Source organism: Branchiostoma lanceolatum, chromosome 19 (genome assembly GCF_035083965.1).
Source record: "Branchiostoma lanceolatum isolate klBraLanc5 chromosome 19, klBraLanc5.hap2, whole genome shotgun sequence".
Taxonomy (NCBI): Eukaryota; Metazoa; Chordata; class Leptocardii; order Amphioxiformes; family Branchiostomatidae; genus Branchiostoma; species Branchiostoma lanceolatum.
Window position 1 is genome coordinate 9183755 of NC_089740.1, and position 18224 is coordinate 9201978.

Genomic DNA, 18224 nt, shown 5'->3' on the forward strand with positions numbered 1-18224 from the left:
CTTAGTCGTTTAAGTCATACGTTTTCATTAAAGTCGTTAAAGCCAAGGTTAAATGAGGATGAAAAAATAAAACCCCTTTGCGAGCCTTCCGCGATTACCCCATTCACGGAAAGACCGAAAGTTAGCAATTTGACGGTCGTTTTAACGCTTTTTCTAAGCGCGGCCGGGAGCGGTACTGCAGATTAGGCTCTATTAGGGTATATACTACGGACTTGTAAACATCTGAAATACGCACGGTATCAGCCTTCGGTCCTACGAACACTCTGCCAGGCAGATCCGGACGTCTTCACATACATTTGGAATGACTTCGCGATTTTAAGAAACACGAGTTGACATTAAAAAAAAATACTTTTGAGGCGCCGCGCGAGGAGCCATATGTAGCACCCTTGCCGCCCGTTGAAGCGCCACCTATGTTCATGCAGACACATAGCAAATACTAGCTTATAGACTGGTTATCTCCATGAAAAAGGGAGATATTGTTTTGGGCCTGTCTGTGTGTGTGTCTGTGTGTCTTTGTGTCAGTCTGTGTGTTTGTGTTTCCGGATTTTTGTAGTCAGCATAACTTAAGAACCTCTGGATGGATTATGATGATATTTGGCATGTGGGTAGGTGTTGGGAAGTCAAGGGTCAAGGTCGGTATTAGGCCCCCTGTTATTTGAACTTGGTACTGCAGCAGAACGTTTTTTTTGTATCTTTTTACCTGTTTGTTATATCGTGGGAATGATTGGATCCATCGCGCGTTGTGCCAAACGACAAAATAGTAGTCAACGATGGAAATGGGCTGTATAGGCGGGAATAGAATAAGTATCGAAATGCTGGAGTTAAGTCCATTAGAAAACAATCATAGTGATCCCCCAAAACGTGACAATACATCAGCTAAATATCAAAACCTAAGGTCGTGCAGCATCTACAAAGTCGCTAGGGGGCTATAATCTAACCATTTCTTCATCAATACCTACCAAATACCAAACATCATAAAGACTCATCCATAACTTTCCGAGTTATAGTTTTCACAAACACACAGACATCCACATATAGACCCGAGAACGCATTCTTCCTGGCGTAGGTGATAAGAGTACAAACAAATCCACATAAATGTCACATGCCTGCGTTTTAAGAGAGATCCAATAGGGGGCGTTTAGCTGTCGACCCTCTTGATGCCATCGATACTTTGCACTCGGTACCCACCGGTACCAGTCATGTGCAGGTCGCGCCACATTAAGTTGTCCTATCGCACAAGAAGATCTCTTAGACTAAGTAAACAAAGCAGTATAGCACGTGTGATCAAACAATCGGTGTTATTTGGAGAGCAGTACCTCAACAGTAATCTCCAAGCAGATCTACACGGTGCACCGAAAATCGTTTATGCTAGTCAGATAAGCTCCAGTCAGCCAGATAAGCTCCAGTCCGCACCGTACTGCTTGGACATTACCTCAACAGCTTTGATACATGCCCAGAACACACGACAAGCCAGCCCACAGGTATATATTATACTGTAGAGAAATTTGATACTTTTATCATGAAAAATATTACCGCTTTCAAGTGACCTATCTGTAGGATACAATAGTATATTGTAGCTAGCATTTTGCCGTTTGTTGTTGCTAACCTAAAATCTTGAAATACTTGATCGTTGGACTATAACCTTATAGCAGTTATAGCAGTAATCGTTATTGGTATAACAAAAGTACGGCGACTTTCGTAGGGTCTTTTACAACTATACAGTACATACAAACGACCACGTGGATACAAACGAATCAACTTAGTAAGGTAAATATATGGATAAATTAACATAACATTAAGTTGAACGTTTACAGTCTACTGATTCTAAGGTATGAAAAATTTTGATGTATTTACCTACTTGTACACAATAATCTATCTAGTATATTTCCACCTAGAATGCGATTGATTTTATCTGTAGGATTACATATGAAAAATTCTTTTAGCAAGCGGATTGTAACAAGTGATCAGCTTTGAGCGTTTATCATCATATCGTATACAACCAATGATAAAGAAAAGATCATATTTAATCTCTTTTGGACAAAATGGGAAATTTTTAATGATATTTTCCGATTTCTACGTTCAATTTATGGCTACAGGTTCGTGTACTATATGTGCGAGAGCAATGTTTATGTAAAGAATGCACAACAATGTTTGATTTAGTAGAGCTCACTACGCATAAGATTTAACTGACTGTAATAACGTATCGGATACCACTAGATGTTTTGTGCAATTTTGTTAGAAACAGAGCTATTTTACCGATTATAAATACAATTTGGTGAGATTATATTTTGATGAGATAATATAGATCGATTCAACACCTGCACCTAACCTTGTACCCGTCCGAGCCAAGTACAAAGTATACACAGTGTTAAGAGGGTCGACAGTTATATTTGTTTGCTTCGCATAACGGATAATCCACCTTTGAGCGTAACACACCAGATTTGTACCTTAAGTACCAGCTGAATAAAATCGAGAATAAAACTTAACATCCTAATTACTAATACAATAAAGGCTAGCATAAGTCCTTGATATAGTGTTACAATCGACTGGGGCTAATTATAAGTTTCGGTATTTTTTCCAATGACAAAGGCAGTATTTTATACCTGGTGGGTTTGATCTACTCACATCAGAAAGGGGCGTGGTGGGTTCACGTACGTGCTTGAGGTGTGACTTTCTTCAAACAAGTGACCTCCATCTTAATCTCCAATCTGGGAGGACGTCCCGAACTATGTACTCATCTTTCCCTTAAGTGTCGAGTGAGGGAATTGATGTGACTCCCTTTCCAAAGCCAGCAACAATGGGGCCTGCTTTTATGTCTTATTTTTCGGGTCTGTTTTTAGCTTTCCCTTTGACCCCTCTCGTTGGACAGAGTTCAAAATGGCGGACGCAGCGACAAAAGCCGAACAGCACGTGTTGGTCAAGAGTGTGGACATGCCTGATGATGCAATCAAGGTAAGTTTAGTAGAATAATGATAGAAAAATAAACACAATATCGCTAATTTATTACCAAATAAAAATGCATAATGATTGTCACCCACTGTCAGGACTTCAGATTCATGTGGCTTTTGCAAACTTCTCTACATTCTTTAAAAAAAAAGAGCTTATTTGTTCTTGGCCTATCCCTATGCTAGGCGCCGAAGGGCAAAGTTAGCGAGATCTTAGCAGCTGTTTAAATGTCTAGGATATTGGCACACTTCTACATCTAGACTTGCTTCACTACTCTGAATCAACAGAAATCAAGTTCAAGGCCATTCAAACGAGCGCTGGCTACCGCCTCGGCCATGTTGATGATGATAGAAAATCATTTCTGAAAGGATCTGACGAAATGGACCAATCAGCGCGATAGCACAAAATCCAGGCGATTTACACCTGCAATTTCAACTTTTGCATCCATTCCATTATCTATTGCGTATTTTTCCTGACTTGTTTGTTTTTCTACGGATCTGCAGATCGAAGGATATGACTTCAACTCAGGGGTGAACCTTGACGGAGTGGTCAAGCACTACCTGACCACAGGGTTCCAGGCCAGCAACTTCGGAATGGCCATCGAGCAGATCAACAAAATGGTGAGTTGAATCATATGCTTAACTTAATATCTATATACATCTTTATTGCACGTATCTAATTTTCTCTGAATTGTTTTATTTCCAATTTCAGCAGAGCACAAGAAGGTTTTAGAAGGCCTGGTCGCAATGCAAGAATTATCCAGAGCGAAAGACCTGTTGAGTCGAGGAGATCAATTCATATCCCCAGAACGACTAAAACAAATAAACTGACTTTGTTTCTTCTATAAACGCGCAACCTTGTCAATGTCACTTTCTAGCTTTGTCAGTATCATGATAGACCGACTGATCCGAAATGAAGCCCTTTCGTCAAAACGTAGAAATGCAAAATACAACGTCATGTAGAAAACATAAAGATGTGAAAATTTGCCGGACTTTAAGCTACTGCCTCATTGCTATGCTATCATTGTTTGAACTGCTATTGTGATTGACAGTCAGGATCGGTCTATTACCTGAAGTGCCTATTGAAGATGAAATTCAACACTTGTTGTTACCATGGTTGCAGCGAGAGCATAGGTCCAAGCCAGCCAATCTCAGCCCGGAGGAGGAGAAGCTGGACCCCATCTACCGGCCCCGGTCAGACTGCACCGTCTTCTTGGGCTACACCTCCAACCTGGTGTCGTCTGGAGTCCGGGAAACCATCAGGTTCTTGGCTCAGCATAGGATGGTGAGTAGGGCTGTGTACCTACAACCGGTAACTGTTAAGGTACAGGTCCGTCCATCTAGTGTACCTGTACCTGTACCTATTACACTTTGTAGGTAACGTCCGTACCTGACCATCTAGTGTACCTGTACCTGTACCTGTACCTGTATTTGTAAAATTGCTTAGGTACAGGTCTAAACCTGAACATCTGGTGTAGCAGTTCCTATGCCTATACCTGTACATGTACAGGTAAAGGTACATGCATAGGTACAGGTACCTGTACCTATACATGTACCTGTACCTATACACGTATACCTGTACCTGCTTCTGTAAAATTATTTTGCTATAGGTTCGGACCTGAATATCTGGTGTACCTGTACTGTACCTGAACAAAACTAAAACACCCTCCAAAGAGACAAATCGTAATTGAAAATGACAATTTCTGCAATGATGCATTTCAATATTAGGTAAATCTCTATCATAAAACCTTCAAAAGTCTTGTTTCCATATCAAAACATCTAAATCCTCATACAAAGATGATAAATATCTCTAGAAAGAATAGTTGGGTGCAAGTATCATTTACAGATAATAGGCCAAACATGTTAAGGTACAGGTACTGGCCCGAACCTGCCCGCAACCATTATGCCTGTACCTGAAAAAGGTAGTAAAAAGCCATATTTAATATGTTTTGTTTTCATCTTGTTTCAGATTGATTGCATTGTAACATCTGCAGGAGGGATTGAGGAAGACTTCATTAAGTGTCTCGCACCGACGTTTCTTGGAGACTTCTTCTTGAAGGGCAGGGACCTTCGACCGAAAGGTATAAAGTCTCAGTTGAATACAATACTTGATGATACCCTACAATACATTGTTTAGCAGCATCTACTGTTTTTGTCAGATTCCACAACACAACATGGTGTCAGAAGTGGGATTTTCATCCACGGACCCTTCTTTGTTGGGTTACATAGCTGTGCAAGCACTGCATGCAGTAAGGAGTATTTCACTGGCAATGATGTAGTACAAAATGTAATAAAGTGTGTCTGATACACATAACGTTAGTACACACTACAAATGAAATACTGCTTTCTAGTACAAAATAGAATAGTGTGTGTAGTACATAAATAGTTGCTATGTGTTCAACAATTCAGCCCATTTGACTATTTCATTCTATTTTCCAGCAACCCAGATATTATGCTAGACACTACGGATTGGCAACAGCGAAAAAAATTCCTTTTATCTGTCCTCTGTGCTTATGTTTCATCAAGTGATATCTGAATCTCTCCTTTTGCTTTGTTAACCTCAGGACTGAACAGGACAGGAAACCTTCTGGTGCCAAACGACAACTACTGTCTGTTCGAGGACTGGATCATGCCCATACTGGATCAGATGCTGGCGGAGCAAAAGGAACAGGTGAGAAAGATATCACTTAAGAAGTGTGCCAAGTTTCGTTCCTCTTAGTTTATGGGAAACCTCACCTCATCTGACCCTTGGCCTCTTTGTGGGTCGTTTGGGCAACGTTAACATGACTAATCGCTCCACCATTCTCCTCCACCTCACTCTGTCATCCTCCTCTCTCATAGCTTCAGCTATGCTCTGTCCCGTCCATTCTTTCATGTTGCCCCCCCCCCCTTTACTTTGGGAAACCAGTAGATAGAAATTCATAACTATCTGCATCTGTATAGCCGATCTAACCACCCTTCAACGTAACACACCAGATCGGCAGGCACGCAGCGCGGCTGCAGCTCGTTGCATTACACTGATTGACCTGTCGACATGTCACCCCTAACCTTCACACATCAACAAATAGCTGCATGTTTTGTTAACATTTATCTAATTTGGATACCCATGCTGTACTTAATGATGGCAACGAGTTCCACAACTGAATCTATATACATGTACGTGACTTATAGAGATATATAGCATGATACAAGTTGAATTTCAGCTTTCAACAAAAACCAGAAATGGTTCGTACCAAACCTTTACTTAACAAATAATCTTGTACATTGAGAGAAACTGACAAATATAAGTGACTTTGCCATGTGAATTCATGAATCGATGTTCATGTTCATAACATATTATCCTAATTGCCTTAACTACAGGGTACTCTATGGACACCATCAAAAATGATCGCCCGCCTCGGGAAAGAAATCGACAACCCGGAGTCTATATACTACTGGTGCTACAAGGTAAAGTATTTCATTCATTCAGGAATCATGTTTTCTCATAATGCAATATGTTAAGATAGAACTATTTTCTATTTGCAAGGAAAATTATAATAGATTGACTTCATGATTCATGTTGTATTGATATACAGAAAAGTTACAACATATTCTGTGTTAGGTACTGTGATTCAGATTTTTACTTGTTCTATTTGTTTCTTTTCCTCGTTTTTAGAACGAGATCCCAGTGTTTAGCCCCGCCATTACTGACGGGTCTATCGGGGACATGCTGTTTATGCATGCCTACAAAAACCCGGGGCTGATTCTAGACATCGTGCATGGTACGTCACCGTGTTTATATTTAGTCATCCCCAAGCCATATGGTGATTGGGTGGTGTAACAGGAATTAATTAATTATAAGATAGCTGATAGCCATCCCTTACATTCTGTGTGGCAGTATAGTCCAGTGCGAATGTTAAGTATAGTGTGCTGCAAGACACCGTGAAAGAAATAATACGACTTCTTCCACCACCGGGAAAGTGGTGAGCACACACAAGGTCTGTTGGTACTCACACAATCCTACAATACAAGGTTTAGCAGCATCTACTGTTTTTGTCAGATTCCACAACACAACATGGTGTCAGAATTGGGATTCTAATCCACGTTCCCATCTTTGTTGGGTCACATGGCTGTGCACCACAGTAGGGGATATTTCATTGCCAATGGTTTGTGTTCAACAACCATACTCTTTCTTGAAATAAGATAAGTTAGAGTTGATTGTTTAAGCAGAGAAAGATGTATGTATAAGTTTTAACTTTTTCTATGACTCCGCCGAAGATCGGCCCATTTGCCATTTGTTGACATTCTTCATTATTTGTTTTTTATTATACAGATATAAAGATGATGGACAGCATAGCAGCTCACAGCAAGCACAGTGGGATGATTATAATGGGAGGCGGTTTGGTGAAGCATCACATCCACAATGCCAATCAGATGGTAAGTTCGTTAAGCCCCCCTCTAACTCGACCCGCGGCACGCTGGCGGCTTCGCTGCGTCCTAAACTGGATTTGTGTTACTCTTGACTTTATTATGGGGATATCATACAAAACGAACACGTAGGACCAAAAAGACAACAAAACACACAAAGCTTAAAAAGATTCGTTTTTTGTCGATAAAATTCGTTGAGTGCTTTGTCTATTCGATCGGCCGCAGCAACGCCGCCAGCGTGCCGCGGGTCCAATGAGAGAGGGCCTTAAGGCCCCCATTCCACTAGACGGCGATCGCGCTACGATCTCGCTGCGACCTAAGTTGGGTCTGTGAAACCCTTGACTTTATAATTGGAATATTATACAAAATATAAAAGTATCACTTATCTCTGGTTTCTTATACAGAAGGGCGGTGCTGACTAAGGAGGTATCCGATCAAAACTGTATTACGAACGATATAAGATATTCTTTGTGTAGCTGATACTGTAGTATTTCTATCTTTAAATTTGATTTTTCAGAAGAGCGGTGTCGACTACGAAGAGACTGAATCAAGAAGAAATCCTATGTATTGTTGTTACATTTTTTCTATCTCTGCTTCCTTGATATACAGAAGGGCGGTGCCGACTACGGGGTGTTCATCAACACCGCTCAGGAGTTTGACGGGTCTGACGGGGGAGCCCGTCCGGACGAGGCCGTGTCCTGGGGAAAAATCAAGGAGAGCGCCAGGCCTGTCAAGGTAGGGGCGATGGAAACATCGATCATGCTTTTTTCGTACACAACCGTGTTACGTGACCTTAACGGAAGTGTGACGTCAGAGGTCAAGGTGGGTGACGTCACACATCCGCGAGAGTTATTTAGGCTTCGGGTCATTTCAATTTGAGTTAGATCAGAGTACTGATCGAAAGCTTGTTGTTAAGCGATTTACAACATCTTTACAGCGTCAATTATCGTCACAGATTAACCTTTGCCATTATGCCATTGTCATTATATGTCAGTCATATTGATTGTACTATTAGTCATGTGAAGGGACCAAAACATAACGTATAAATCAAAATCATTTCATGGGACTCATCTTTCAAACACTTCAAGCTCTGCGAGTCAGGCCATAATTCAGTATTAATATTGCAGACATAGAGGTTAAAAAGGACGAAATCAAATCCTTAATATATCTATCTAATGCATTGTTTATACTTCACAGCTAAGGGTTGGGGGGGGGGCATGGGCCACTCAAGCACTATCTGTACTAACGACATTAATTTAGTGCATGTTTTGTTTAGTTATTGATGTCTGTAGAGTGATATGGATGGTAAGCTTAACAATATTCTATCTTATTTTCTATTCCAGATTTTCGCTGATGCTACCCTCGTGTTCCCCTTGCTTGTGTCACAAACCTTTGCAAAGGACATCAAACCTCTGACTAACGGAACCCAAGACTAAACTGTGATGTCATTGTATCCAAATAACTGCTATATGCAGAGTTGATGATGTTTACGTATTGAAAATTAAGGTATAGTATTGATTAAGTTTAAAGCAACTTTAATTGAAATGCTTGTTGTTATCCTATATCATTAATGCTGACTATAGTTTGTTGTTTATTGTTTGAAAGAGAAGAGCTCCATTAGTGACAGTATATACCTATGATATTTCACTGCTCTTCCTGGAGTCCTAAATCATACACATGACATACATATCGCATTAGGTTGGAGTACACAATATATACATATACATGTATACACATATGTAGTGAACGCCAATGAGAATTTCCTTAAGCTTTATGTTTAGCTAACCATTAAAGTAAAAAGTACCATTATTATACTGTACCAATTATAGGTCATTATGCTAAAAGAAAATCTCTGATTCCATAGTCTATATTACTAGTAGCACAAATGTGCTTTTGTTATCAAACTATATACTTTTAGGTGTAGTTCTCGATGGAAACTGGCGTAGTTTTAAGTGTTTGGTTTGAAGAGAAACTGGCTTAGTTTTAAGTGTTTGGTTTGAAGAGCAATATTGTTATGGAAAAAGGTCATAACCAATGTCCTCTAAGCAATATATTTCTTCTCTTTAAAGTGATTAAATGAATATACTTAATCAATCAATAAAAGCTGTCTAATTCGATCATATCATGCTGTTACTCGGTCTATGTATCATCATTATTGGTGAAATAAAGTTGTTTAAAGTATCATTTTTGTTTCAAATGTTTAATCTTTTGTAACAATGTACAAAGAAAAATGAATACACTTTTGAGATGACTAAACTCTATTGGTAGTAATATATTACCTACACGTGTAACAATTTCTATGCCTCAATGAATGCAAGTTTCTACACCATAGACATAGTCCAAATCAATGACGACCTTTGCTTTACAATCCTGTCACGTGTTTCTAAAAATATAATTACCTTGAGTTAGAATCTATTTAGTGCAAGGCCGTACGATGTTGCTTTGAAGGTCGCACAATATCAATGCAATCATAGGTCAAAATGGTTGATTTCAAAGCAGAGGTTGAATTAAGGGAAAGATCGTTAACATATCGGTGCAAGTTTTCTGATAGTCGATCACTAAAAGGTCTGTAGATACCATAGAGAAAACGACGCCTAATGGGACAAGGGGAGGGGCAACTATAAAAAAGATGTTGCTGTTCCTCCTTATTGAAGGGATCGGTTGCCAGGAAACTGGTACCTATCATAATAAGGTAACGATCTGCATGGGAGGGAGGGGCTACCACAAACACTCTACGCTAGGTTTAGAAAGACAGTTGTTACATTAAGTTCGGCAGGCTGGCTTCGCTTTACCCTAATTTCAGACGCCAATTGCGTTACACCGTGACTACACGCGTACGCCACTACACGCCGTACGTCAAATTTGAACGGTCCGGCTACGAATTACGTGGCCGGAATCAAAACGGTTGATTACGCTCTACGAAAACCCTGCTTGGAGAGTAGAAATAGTACACGTGGTGCTTTCTCGAGTAAGTGGGCATAGGACGAAATCTTATCATGTTTTTCTTAGACGGTGTTTACTGTGTGCAAACTCGGTGCAAGCCCGTACTAAGTGTCTACAATACTTAAAGGTCAAAGACCAACTTTGGTGCCACTTGCAGATCGCACGACACGCACGTGGTTTCTGCCGAACAACCTTTCTCTGACTTACCAAAAGGTCAATCGATCGTCAAATGGCAGGGAGACGATTTGTCCTGGGCAGCTCCCCGTTTGAATCGATGACAACCAATCAGTAAGAACATACATGTAATCAACGGTCATTGAGTCTACCCAGCGAGCTATTTGTAGCGAAGTTCACCCCGTAATCATCACATGAATATACGGGGCATTACTTTGTGAATCCGTGTTCATATATGCGTTCCGTGGCTGTGTGTGGACAAGGGTTTTAGGTACATAGTATACGAAGTTGTCGTGTTTGGATTGTGATGATATTTGTCACGTGCGTAGGTATTGCTAGCCCGGTCCGGAGGTGTCTATTGTGTGTGAGCCTCCAAGCGGCTTTCTTTAGTACTGTAGCGTAACTTCAGGTCCTTATATCTTATGTTATGGTATCGCAAATTCTTGATTTTATTTGGGTACCAAATAGCTTATTGGGTGTACGTTTGGACATCCTATATAGCTTCTAGACAACTTTTTTCCGCCTATTTCTAAAGCTTTTTTCCTCTTTATATCTTGACGTCTTCCTCTTCCCTGAATTATAGCTTCTGAAGATGTCTCAGGAGACGAAAGACGTCCGCAGTCTTGACGACGCCAGAGGTTACCTGGAGGAGTATTTCTCACCCCTGATGTGTGAGATTCCAGATGAAGGGCAATCTGGTCTTAAGTGCATCGACATTCTTCACGACGTCTTTAACAGCGGTGATTAGGACAATTTAAGACACTGACTTGAGGATGTTCAGTCAGAATTTTGATAATTAAAGTTAACACTTCAGTCTGCTTGTATTTCTACTTTTCACGTCATTTGGTATATGCACAGTTCAAGGATGACAAGTTTGAAATGATAACGTTTATGCAATGCCCTTAGATTGGGACACCCGGCTTGAGACTTAAAACCAGGATAAAATGAAGGTGCATTATGTTTGGCTTTTAAGTACCTCAGGTACTCTTGCTTATATCATGCAAATTGTCCAAATACGTACTTAGTTTGCATAGTTAGTGAGTAAAATCCATAAGTCTATTTTGTTAGTAGGAACATATATATATATATTTATATATGCAATATATAACCTAGAGATGACGAGTAATAGATATCATAGCCAGGTATTCCTAACATGGAGAGATGATCAGAAGTACAGGTTAAACTGGTGATGAACTAGGTTCAATTTCTTAGTAATATCTATCTTTCTTTGGCGCAGGTGAAGTTAAAGGGAAGCGACTGATAGATGTCGGTTGTGGGCCAGCGATCTACCAGTTTATCAGCGCCAGTCGGTACTTCTCCGAGATCGTCTGCGCAGAGTACAGCGAGGTATGATGGGATACAAAATGGCGGTCATTCGCATTCTATTTAATATATATGAAAAACTATGGATGATTGGCGTACTGATAATGTCATGGTATTGTCCGTCTGTGCTGATTACAGTGATGTACAGGATACTAATGATAATGTCATTGGGGTGTCACGATGTCTGTCGGCACTTCTGAGGTACTTTTGCCAGGATTGCCAAGCAATTGGCGGATTGCGATCCGCTTAACTGCACATCCCATTTGCCAGCGTATTTGGTGCAATTATCCGGCTGGTTGGTAGTTCTTTGCATGATAAAGGTCAAATATATGGTCCTCCTAGCTGCTTTTCTTAGCAATGCAGTGGAACGTCTGGTTTTTATATCTTCATTCCTGGACATGCTATAGGTCTTTATGTTTGGGTGGAACATGTTGGGTCAAGAGGTGTGAAATTGGGTCCCCTAGCAGCTTTTTTTTGGAACTGCAGGGGCGTTTTTGAATGACATTTTGATGGGGGGATAACTAAAAGGAGTGCAAATGGATTTCATGATTTTGTTCTGATATCGGTAGTCCGGTCGTGCAGAGATTGAGAAGTGGGTTGGTGGGGACCCAGACGCCTTCGACTGGAGTGAATATGTGCAGTACTTCTGTGACATGGAAGGGACCAGGTAAGACTTCGATGTCGTTTCTCGGCCTTTTTTTGCCTTCAGATTTCCAACTTTTCTCTCTACCTTGTTTTTTTCTCTGTCTCCAAACAGATGTCGGGGTTTACAATAACATTTACTAACCAAGCGCTTTTCTGACATTTCCTCTTCATTCCCCAAGAGGAACTGAAATTCGCAAAAGCCGCACTGTCAGAAAACAACTATCCACCCAACGTCTGCTTGGAAATTATTTAAATCATACTCTTTGGAGAGCCACAAGGGTGCAAAGGCCTCAGTCGTTTTGTGGAATCTAAGAATAATTTGTGTCGGTTCTTTTTAAAGAGCAATAGCACAGATAGTTTTCTCTATTTTTCCAGAGATATCTGGGAAGACCGTCAGAAGCAGCTTCGTCAGGCTATCAAGGCTGTAGTTCCGTGTGATGTCCACAAACCAAACCCTATAGAGCCGCTCCAGATGGAACCTTTCGACGTTGTTATGACGCTGTTCTGCATCGAAAACGCCTGCACCGACAGGTACTGAATCATGTTATTTTCCAGCATTTGGTACAATGAAGACACAATACAACAATAGCTTGTGCATCCTAATTACACAGTCACAGTTGCATTTGGTGCGCTTGCCATATTAGATTATCTTGTAGCTAATTCGTTGCATGGTATATGCTAATACATTTAGAACCACCAAAGCAATGTTCGTCTAGCAATCAAAATGTGGCCTTTGGGCAGGTTTTCTGTCCCTAAAACAGCACGAAAACAGTGGTTGATGATTGGGTATAATAGTTTATTGAGAGAAGATGATGTTGATGACAGGAGTCCGTTGGCAGGGAAGGTGATGTTGAAGGGGCAGATTTGGTTTATTATTCAATGTAATTATTTCGAAGAACTACATTATTTTTGTTGAATACTATCACTTTCTATGCCTTCGTATGTTTTGATTGTAATGTGTGAAGACCACGGAAAGAATAGGCTCTTATGAGGCTTATTGTGGATCTATCATATAGTAAATAAAACTCAAACTCAGGTATAATTTGTACCTTGTCCAATTGTGTGCAGTAAAGTTATTTTGAATGCTTGTATGTCGGTGTTTGTCACAGGAAATCGTACACGGTGGCTGTCCAGAACGTCTCCACCTTGTTGAAGCCTGGAGGGACACTTATTCTCCAGACATACATAGGTAGATTTCCCTAGCAACGTTGTCATAGCATCATAAAACAAATTTCCAAGGCATAAAATGGTACTGCTACAACTAATGATATTCTCCAAGTTTGACGTACGTCAGTTTGATAAGTAACTTTACTAGATATCCTGTTTTGTTGTCTATTTAATAGACGTATTTGTAAATTTAAAGATCTTCATACATTGCATCAAGTACATTAAATCGTTGCATCATTCCTCAACGCAACTGCCTGCTTTTGTCGTTTATTTATTTGTTTTATTGAATAACATGAAAAAGTAAAGCTTACTAAAAGACACAAACTGCTATTATAAGCGTCACCACTGGAAAATGAACATTTAAAGCAACAATGATAAACACAAGCACGAAAACGAATAGTAATGCAGCATTGCTTTCTTTTCTCACGAAGGTGCAAGTTTCTATCATGCCGTTTGTTTGTTTGTGTGTTTCTTTTCATTGCGATATTGGACAGCACAAAAATGCCAGACACAAGCTGCTAATATCAGCATCACCTCTGCAAAATTGATTTTAAAACCAGAAATGATAAGTGCCAGTAGGAAAACGAATGGTAAGCAACGTTGCTTTGTTTTCTCACGAAGGTGCAAGCTTCTATGCAGTTGGTGGCGTCAGACACCCGACGGTGAAGCTTGACGTGGATTTTGTACTGCAGACGATCTCCGACGCAGGCTTTGATGACGTCAAGTGTTCGTACTACCCTGCAGCTAAACGGGAGCACTACACAACTAGTGACGTCACTGCCCTGCTCCATCTAACCGCTAAGAAAATGTAACGCAACAGCAGATGCCATCTGTTTACAGATATGAAAATGACAAAAAGTAAATAAAAAGCTTTATCTAGTATCCCTCACCGGAGTACTCGGGGAGTACTGATGTAAGTTGATGATGATTATCTTTTGACGTAAACATGTATTTATCGTGTGGTTTAACTTACAAAATAAATGATAGCTGTTATCATTTTTCGCTTATTGTATACATTATTGCTGTCAAAATCATGTGCTGAGAACCCAGTGCAAAGCAAAAGTGATGCAGGCCAAGAGAAAATTGGAGTATCGAATAAAAGTACACGCGTAATCGCGTATACTGCAAACTGCGTGTTGTCTTTAATATTTTGCATATGGCGATTTATTATACCTTATTACTGAAAAACTGATAAGTCTATTCTGTCCAGTTTCTGATCGGTGTGGATGTTACCATAACGTTGAATTACAAATTAATCCATTTACTTGACCTTCAAAAGAAAACTACCACAATTGCTAGATCATATAACGAAGTGTATTCTCGCGTCTAACTCTCGTGTGTTCACGCGTGAGGTGGTGTGTCACGAGATTAGTAAAGACATCTTTTCATCTTTTATCTGAAGCTGATAAGGCGGCGATATCTCCCAAATCCCGACTGATACCAAACAAATCACATGGTATTGATTTTACACAGGTGAACACAGAGTATACACTGCGATAAGTAGTATGCATAATGGAACATACAAATGTAGCGTAAGTTTTCACGAGTCGCATTGCATGCTGGGAAACGCGAGGCACTTTGGGTAGCGCAGGGGACCGACAACGCGTATGCTGTACCCGTCCGGTCTATGTTGTCATGGTAATGACGTTGGCTGTTCGAAGTACTAGTGCTACCCACAGTGCCCTGCGTTTCCCAGCTTGAAATGGGATCCGAGAAAAGATCCATGGCCGTGTTGAACATTTATATCTCTGTCATTACCTCTTGCTTTAAGTTAGATTTTCCTTCCTGTGACATGTAACATGCCCTTTATATCACTATAATGGCATTTTTCTCGCTGAGGAGTTTTGTACTCAGAAGTCTCCAGATCAGTGAAGCCAGCTTCCGAAAGGCTGGTCAGCACGAAGTCGGTGTCGAGACAGAGAGAATCCGGGGTCTTGTTACCCTCCTTGTCGACCCAATAGGTGACACCGATGTAGGTTTGTAAGATAAGATGGCCTCCTGGCTTGAGGAGGGAAGAGATGTTCCTTATAGCCTGGGCGTAAGCAGGCCTTAAAAAAAGAAGAAATCCAAGACCTCATAATCCGTGACTTTTTGGATAGTTTCCGTGAATTTCATGTCTTCGTCGTTATTGTGAATTTATCGCTAATTCTGTCCATGCATTTTACTGACAGCCTTCGGGATTAACTTTGGGCCCGAGACAAGCCAACCTTTCCATCCTTTTAGTGCTAGTCTTCAGATGCACCATCTTCCGCCCCACATCCTGTCACTCTACAATATCCAAATGCCTATGGACACGCTAGCACAAACACAGACCGAAAACAAGAGGTAATAAGCAGAAATATGCATACCAACGTTGAAAATGAAATATCGAGGGACTGGAAAAAACCTCACATGTTATAAGAGGAAAGAGGGGGCAGGTAAGTATTTTTACTCAATATGTAGCACACTACACAGGAATAGGTAATAAGAATCATTGTCATCTATTCTTCTCTTGTTGACCCACTAACCAATGTAACCTAGAAAAGCAGAAAAGTACATCTCAATACCTCCCCTTGTCGTAACAGGCCGATTCCAGACAATAGGCAGACATGATGGCGTCGAACGGCTCAAACACAGCCGGATGAAGAGGGTTGGATTGGAACACGTCACACAGAACTGTGTCCTTAATGGCGCTTCGGAGCTGGTCCTGGCGAGATTCCCAACTTGTACTAAATGGCAAAAATAGAAAATTATAAATTCACTAAAACACAGAACAGAACAAGTTGAGACACATATAAATTAGGCCAAGTCATGAAATGCATACAGTGAGCTCGCTTTGAAGGCTTGGTATAAATACTTCAGGAATGAGGAAAATTGGTTTTAGTGATACAAAACATGCAGAATGATATCAGGAATGCAAATATTATCATAAGTAGTGTTCCAAAAAGATAATGTCTTAGGATTATCACTGATCAAACTCATGATTCTCCCTACCTCGTAGCCTCCAATCCAGTTACGTGCTTGACGAATGGGCTCCAATCAAACGCATGCGTATTACCATCCTTCCATTTCTTTATTTCTGCCAAGGCTCCCTAAAAAAGATGATAGTACGCTCACCATCAAAAAAAGACGTATTCTGATTCTATCTTAAGTAAATGTCGATGTAGAGTGTTTGGGAATGATATGGCTTGGAAGAGAGAGAGAGAGATTGTTATCAGATGGAAAGATAGATGGATGGATAGATATATAGATACTATTGTAGATAGATAGATTTATGAAATACATTTATGCAATGTTTGTAATTTTTGTAATTCTGGACTATTTTCTGGACTATTTATACCTTATGAAAGTCCGAGCAAATGATCTCCGGAAAAACTCGACTGCCGCTGACCAGTTGGTACACTGTCGGACCTGATCCGATGTCCAGTAGTCTTCTTCCAAAACCACTGCCTGCAACAACAGCGATAAGGTACAATCGGCTCCGTCCCTGAGGCGTCACAAAGATGTGTTGATTTCGTAGACCAAATAATACGTGACTAATAAACCTGGTTTGTAGTCTCTCCCAGGTCTGTAGGTTGGGTTTCCTGTGCAATTTTAGCTTGTATCTGGCGTTACCAATATCTACATAATAAAAGTCTGGCTGCTTTACTAAGAAAATCCACTTTCTTTAAGGCTTACCTGTTCGACGTCAAAGACGGTATCTCACTGGACTGTATGCGCCAAATTACGCTCGCCTAGCAACTTTAAATTTGCGAATTTTAGCCGATTTTTCCTTGCGTTCACGCTGCCTTGCGACGCACTGTGGAAATACGTGACCTCTACTAATAAAATGGCAAATACAAATCAGATACAAGATGACTGGAAACCGACGTGTTGCCACTGAATTAAAACCAAATATACAATGATTAAGATTCATCAAAAATAACTTTGCAGTAATTGTACCGTTTCGCCGATTGCCATGTTTTTGAAAATCTTTACACGACAAATCGGCGCCGATATTGGCGAATACTTTGAGCAATTTGTCAGCCCAGTGACCTATCCGTTTAAGAAGTCGCGTATTTGCTAATTTGTATTGTGTACCTTCAAGTTGGCTAAATGTCCGGTGAAATTGCGCCATACTCCACGGCATCCATTCCCCTTCATCCGGGCACTTCGCCCCCGTTAGATCGGAGAAGAAGTAGTCGAGGTACTCTCGGGCACTCTTGAAATATTCGTATTCTTCTTCTTCTGAAGACATCCTAGCTCTGCCCTTAGATAGTATTTCTGAATGTGCTGGTGTGTTCCGCCGAAGCTAATTATATTGGCTTTGCAATCCAGGAGCACATGAGGTACGAAGGTCAATATCACGATATACACGAGAGCTGTATTTGTTTGATGTCTCCTAGTCTTAATTGTAAGATCAAAGAGGCTTAAAAAAGAAATTGATACTAGGATGGGTATGGGGAGGTCATTTCTTGTCTCTCAATGTCGGATTTTGGTGAGAGAATTTGAAAATGTATCCGACGAGGTATGAACAATTTTTGTGTGGAAAACACTTCAACCTTTTCGCATTGGTGACAAAGGTGAAGGTGGCACAAGGACGTTCTAGGCACCGAATGTCAGCATTGACAAATCGTCTCCCTGCGATTTGACATCCTATTG

The 18224-nt window shown here is 40.5% G+C and overlaps 3 protein-coding genes across 6 annotated transcripts; 2 read left to right on the forward strand and 1 right to left on the reverse strand.

The window, feature by feature from the left end:
- The first annotated feature begins 1284 nt into the window (after positions 1-1284).
- Positions 1285-9525, forward strand: LOC136425256 (deoxyhypusine synthase-like). Of its 2 annotated transcripts, none has more exons than XM_066414071.1 (11): positions 1285-1481; positions 2841-2952; positions 3450-3566; positions 4069-4230; positions 4915-5026; positions 5510-5616; positions 6306-6392; positions 6601-6706; positions 7258-7361; positions 7962-8087; positions 8696-9525. In XM_066414071.1, the coding sequence occupies exons 1-11, from the start codon at positions 1450-1452 to the stop codon at positions 8786-8788; spliced, it is 1158 nt and encodes a 385-aa protein (XP_066270168.1). In that variant the 5' UTR covers positions 1285-1449; the 3' UTR covers positions 8789-9525. The 2 variants fall into 2 exon arrangements, with proteins under 2 accessions (XP_066270168.1, XP_066270169.1); XM_066414072.1 differs by having other exon boundaries at positions 2870-2952.
- Positions 9526-10621: 1096 nt separating this feature from the next.
- Positions 10622-14650, forward strand: LOC136425258 (indolethylamine N-methyltransferase-like). Of its 3 annotated transcripts, none has more exons than XM_066414075.1 (7): positions 10622-10740; positions 11053-11209; positions 11707-11816; positions 12362-12459; positions 12813-12968; positions 13547-13626; positions 14226-14650. In XM_066414075.1, exons 2-7 carry the CDS (start codon positions 11062-11064, stop codon positions 14414-14416), a joined length of 783 nt encoding a protein of 260 aa, XP_066270172.1. In that variant the 5' UTR covers positions 10622-10740; positions 11053-11061; the 3' UTR covers positions 14417-14650. The 3 variants fall into 3 exon arrangements, with proteins under 3 accessions (XP_066270172.1, XP_066270174.1, XP_066270173.1); XM_066414077.1 differs by having other exon boundaries at positions 10730-10790; XM_066414076.1 differs by lacking the exon at positions 10622-10740 and adding an exon at positions 10782-10878.
- A 123-nt stretch (positions 14651-14773) lies between these two features.
- Positions 14774-18160, reverse strand: LOC136425257 (nicotinamide N-methyltransferase-like). Its single transcript, XM_066414073.1, has 5 exons — positions 17664-18160; positions 16924-17033; positions 16578-16675; positions 16151-16312; positions 14774-15652 (listed from the first exon to the last, which is right to left on the reverse strand). Exons 1-5 carry the CDS (start codon positions 17818-17820, stop codon positions 15376-15378), a joined length of 804 nt encoding a protein of 267 aa, XP_066270170.1. The 5' UTR covers positions 17821-18160; the 3' UTR covers positions 14774-15375.
- Between the last annotated feature and the right edge of the window lie 64 nt (positions 18161-18224).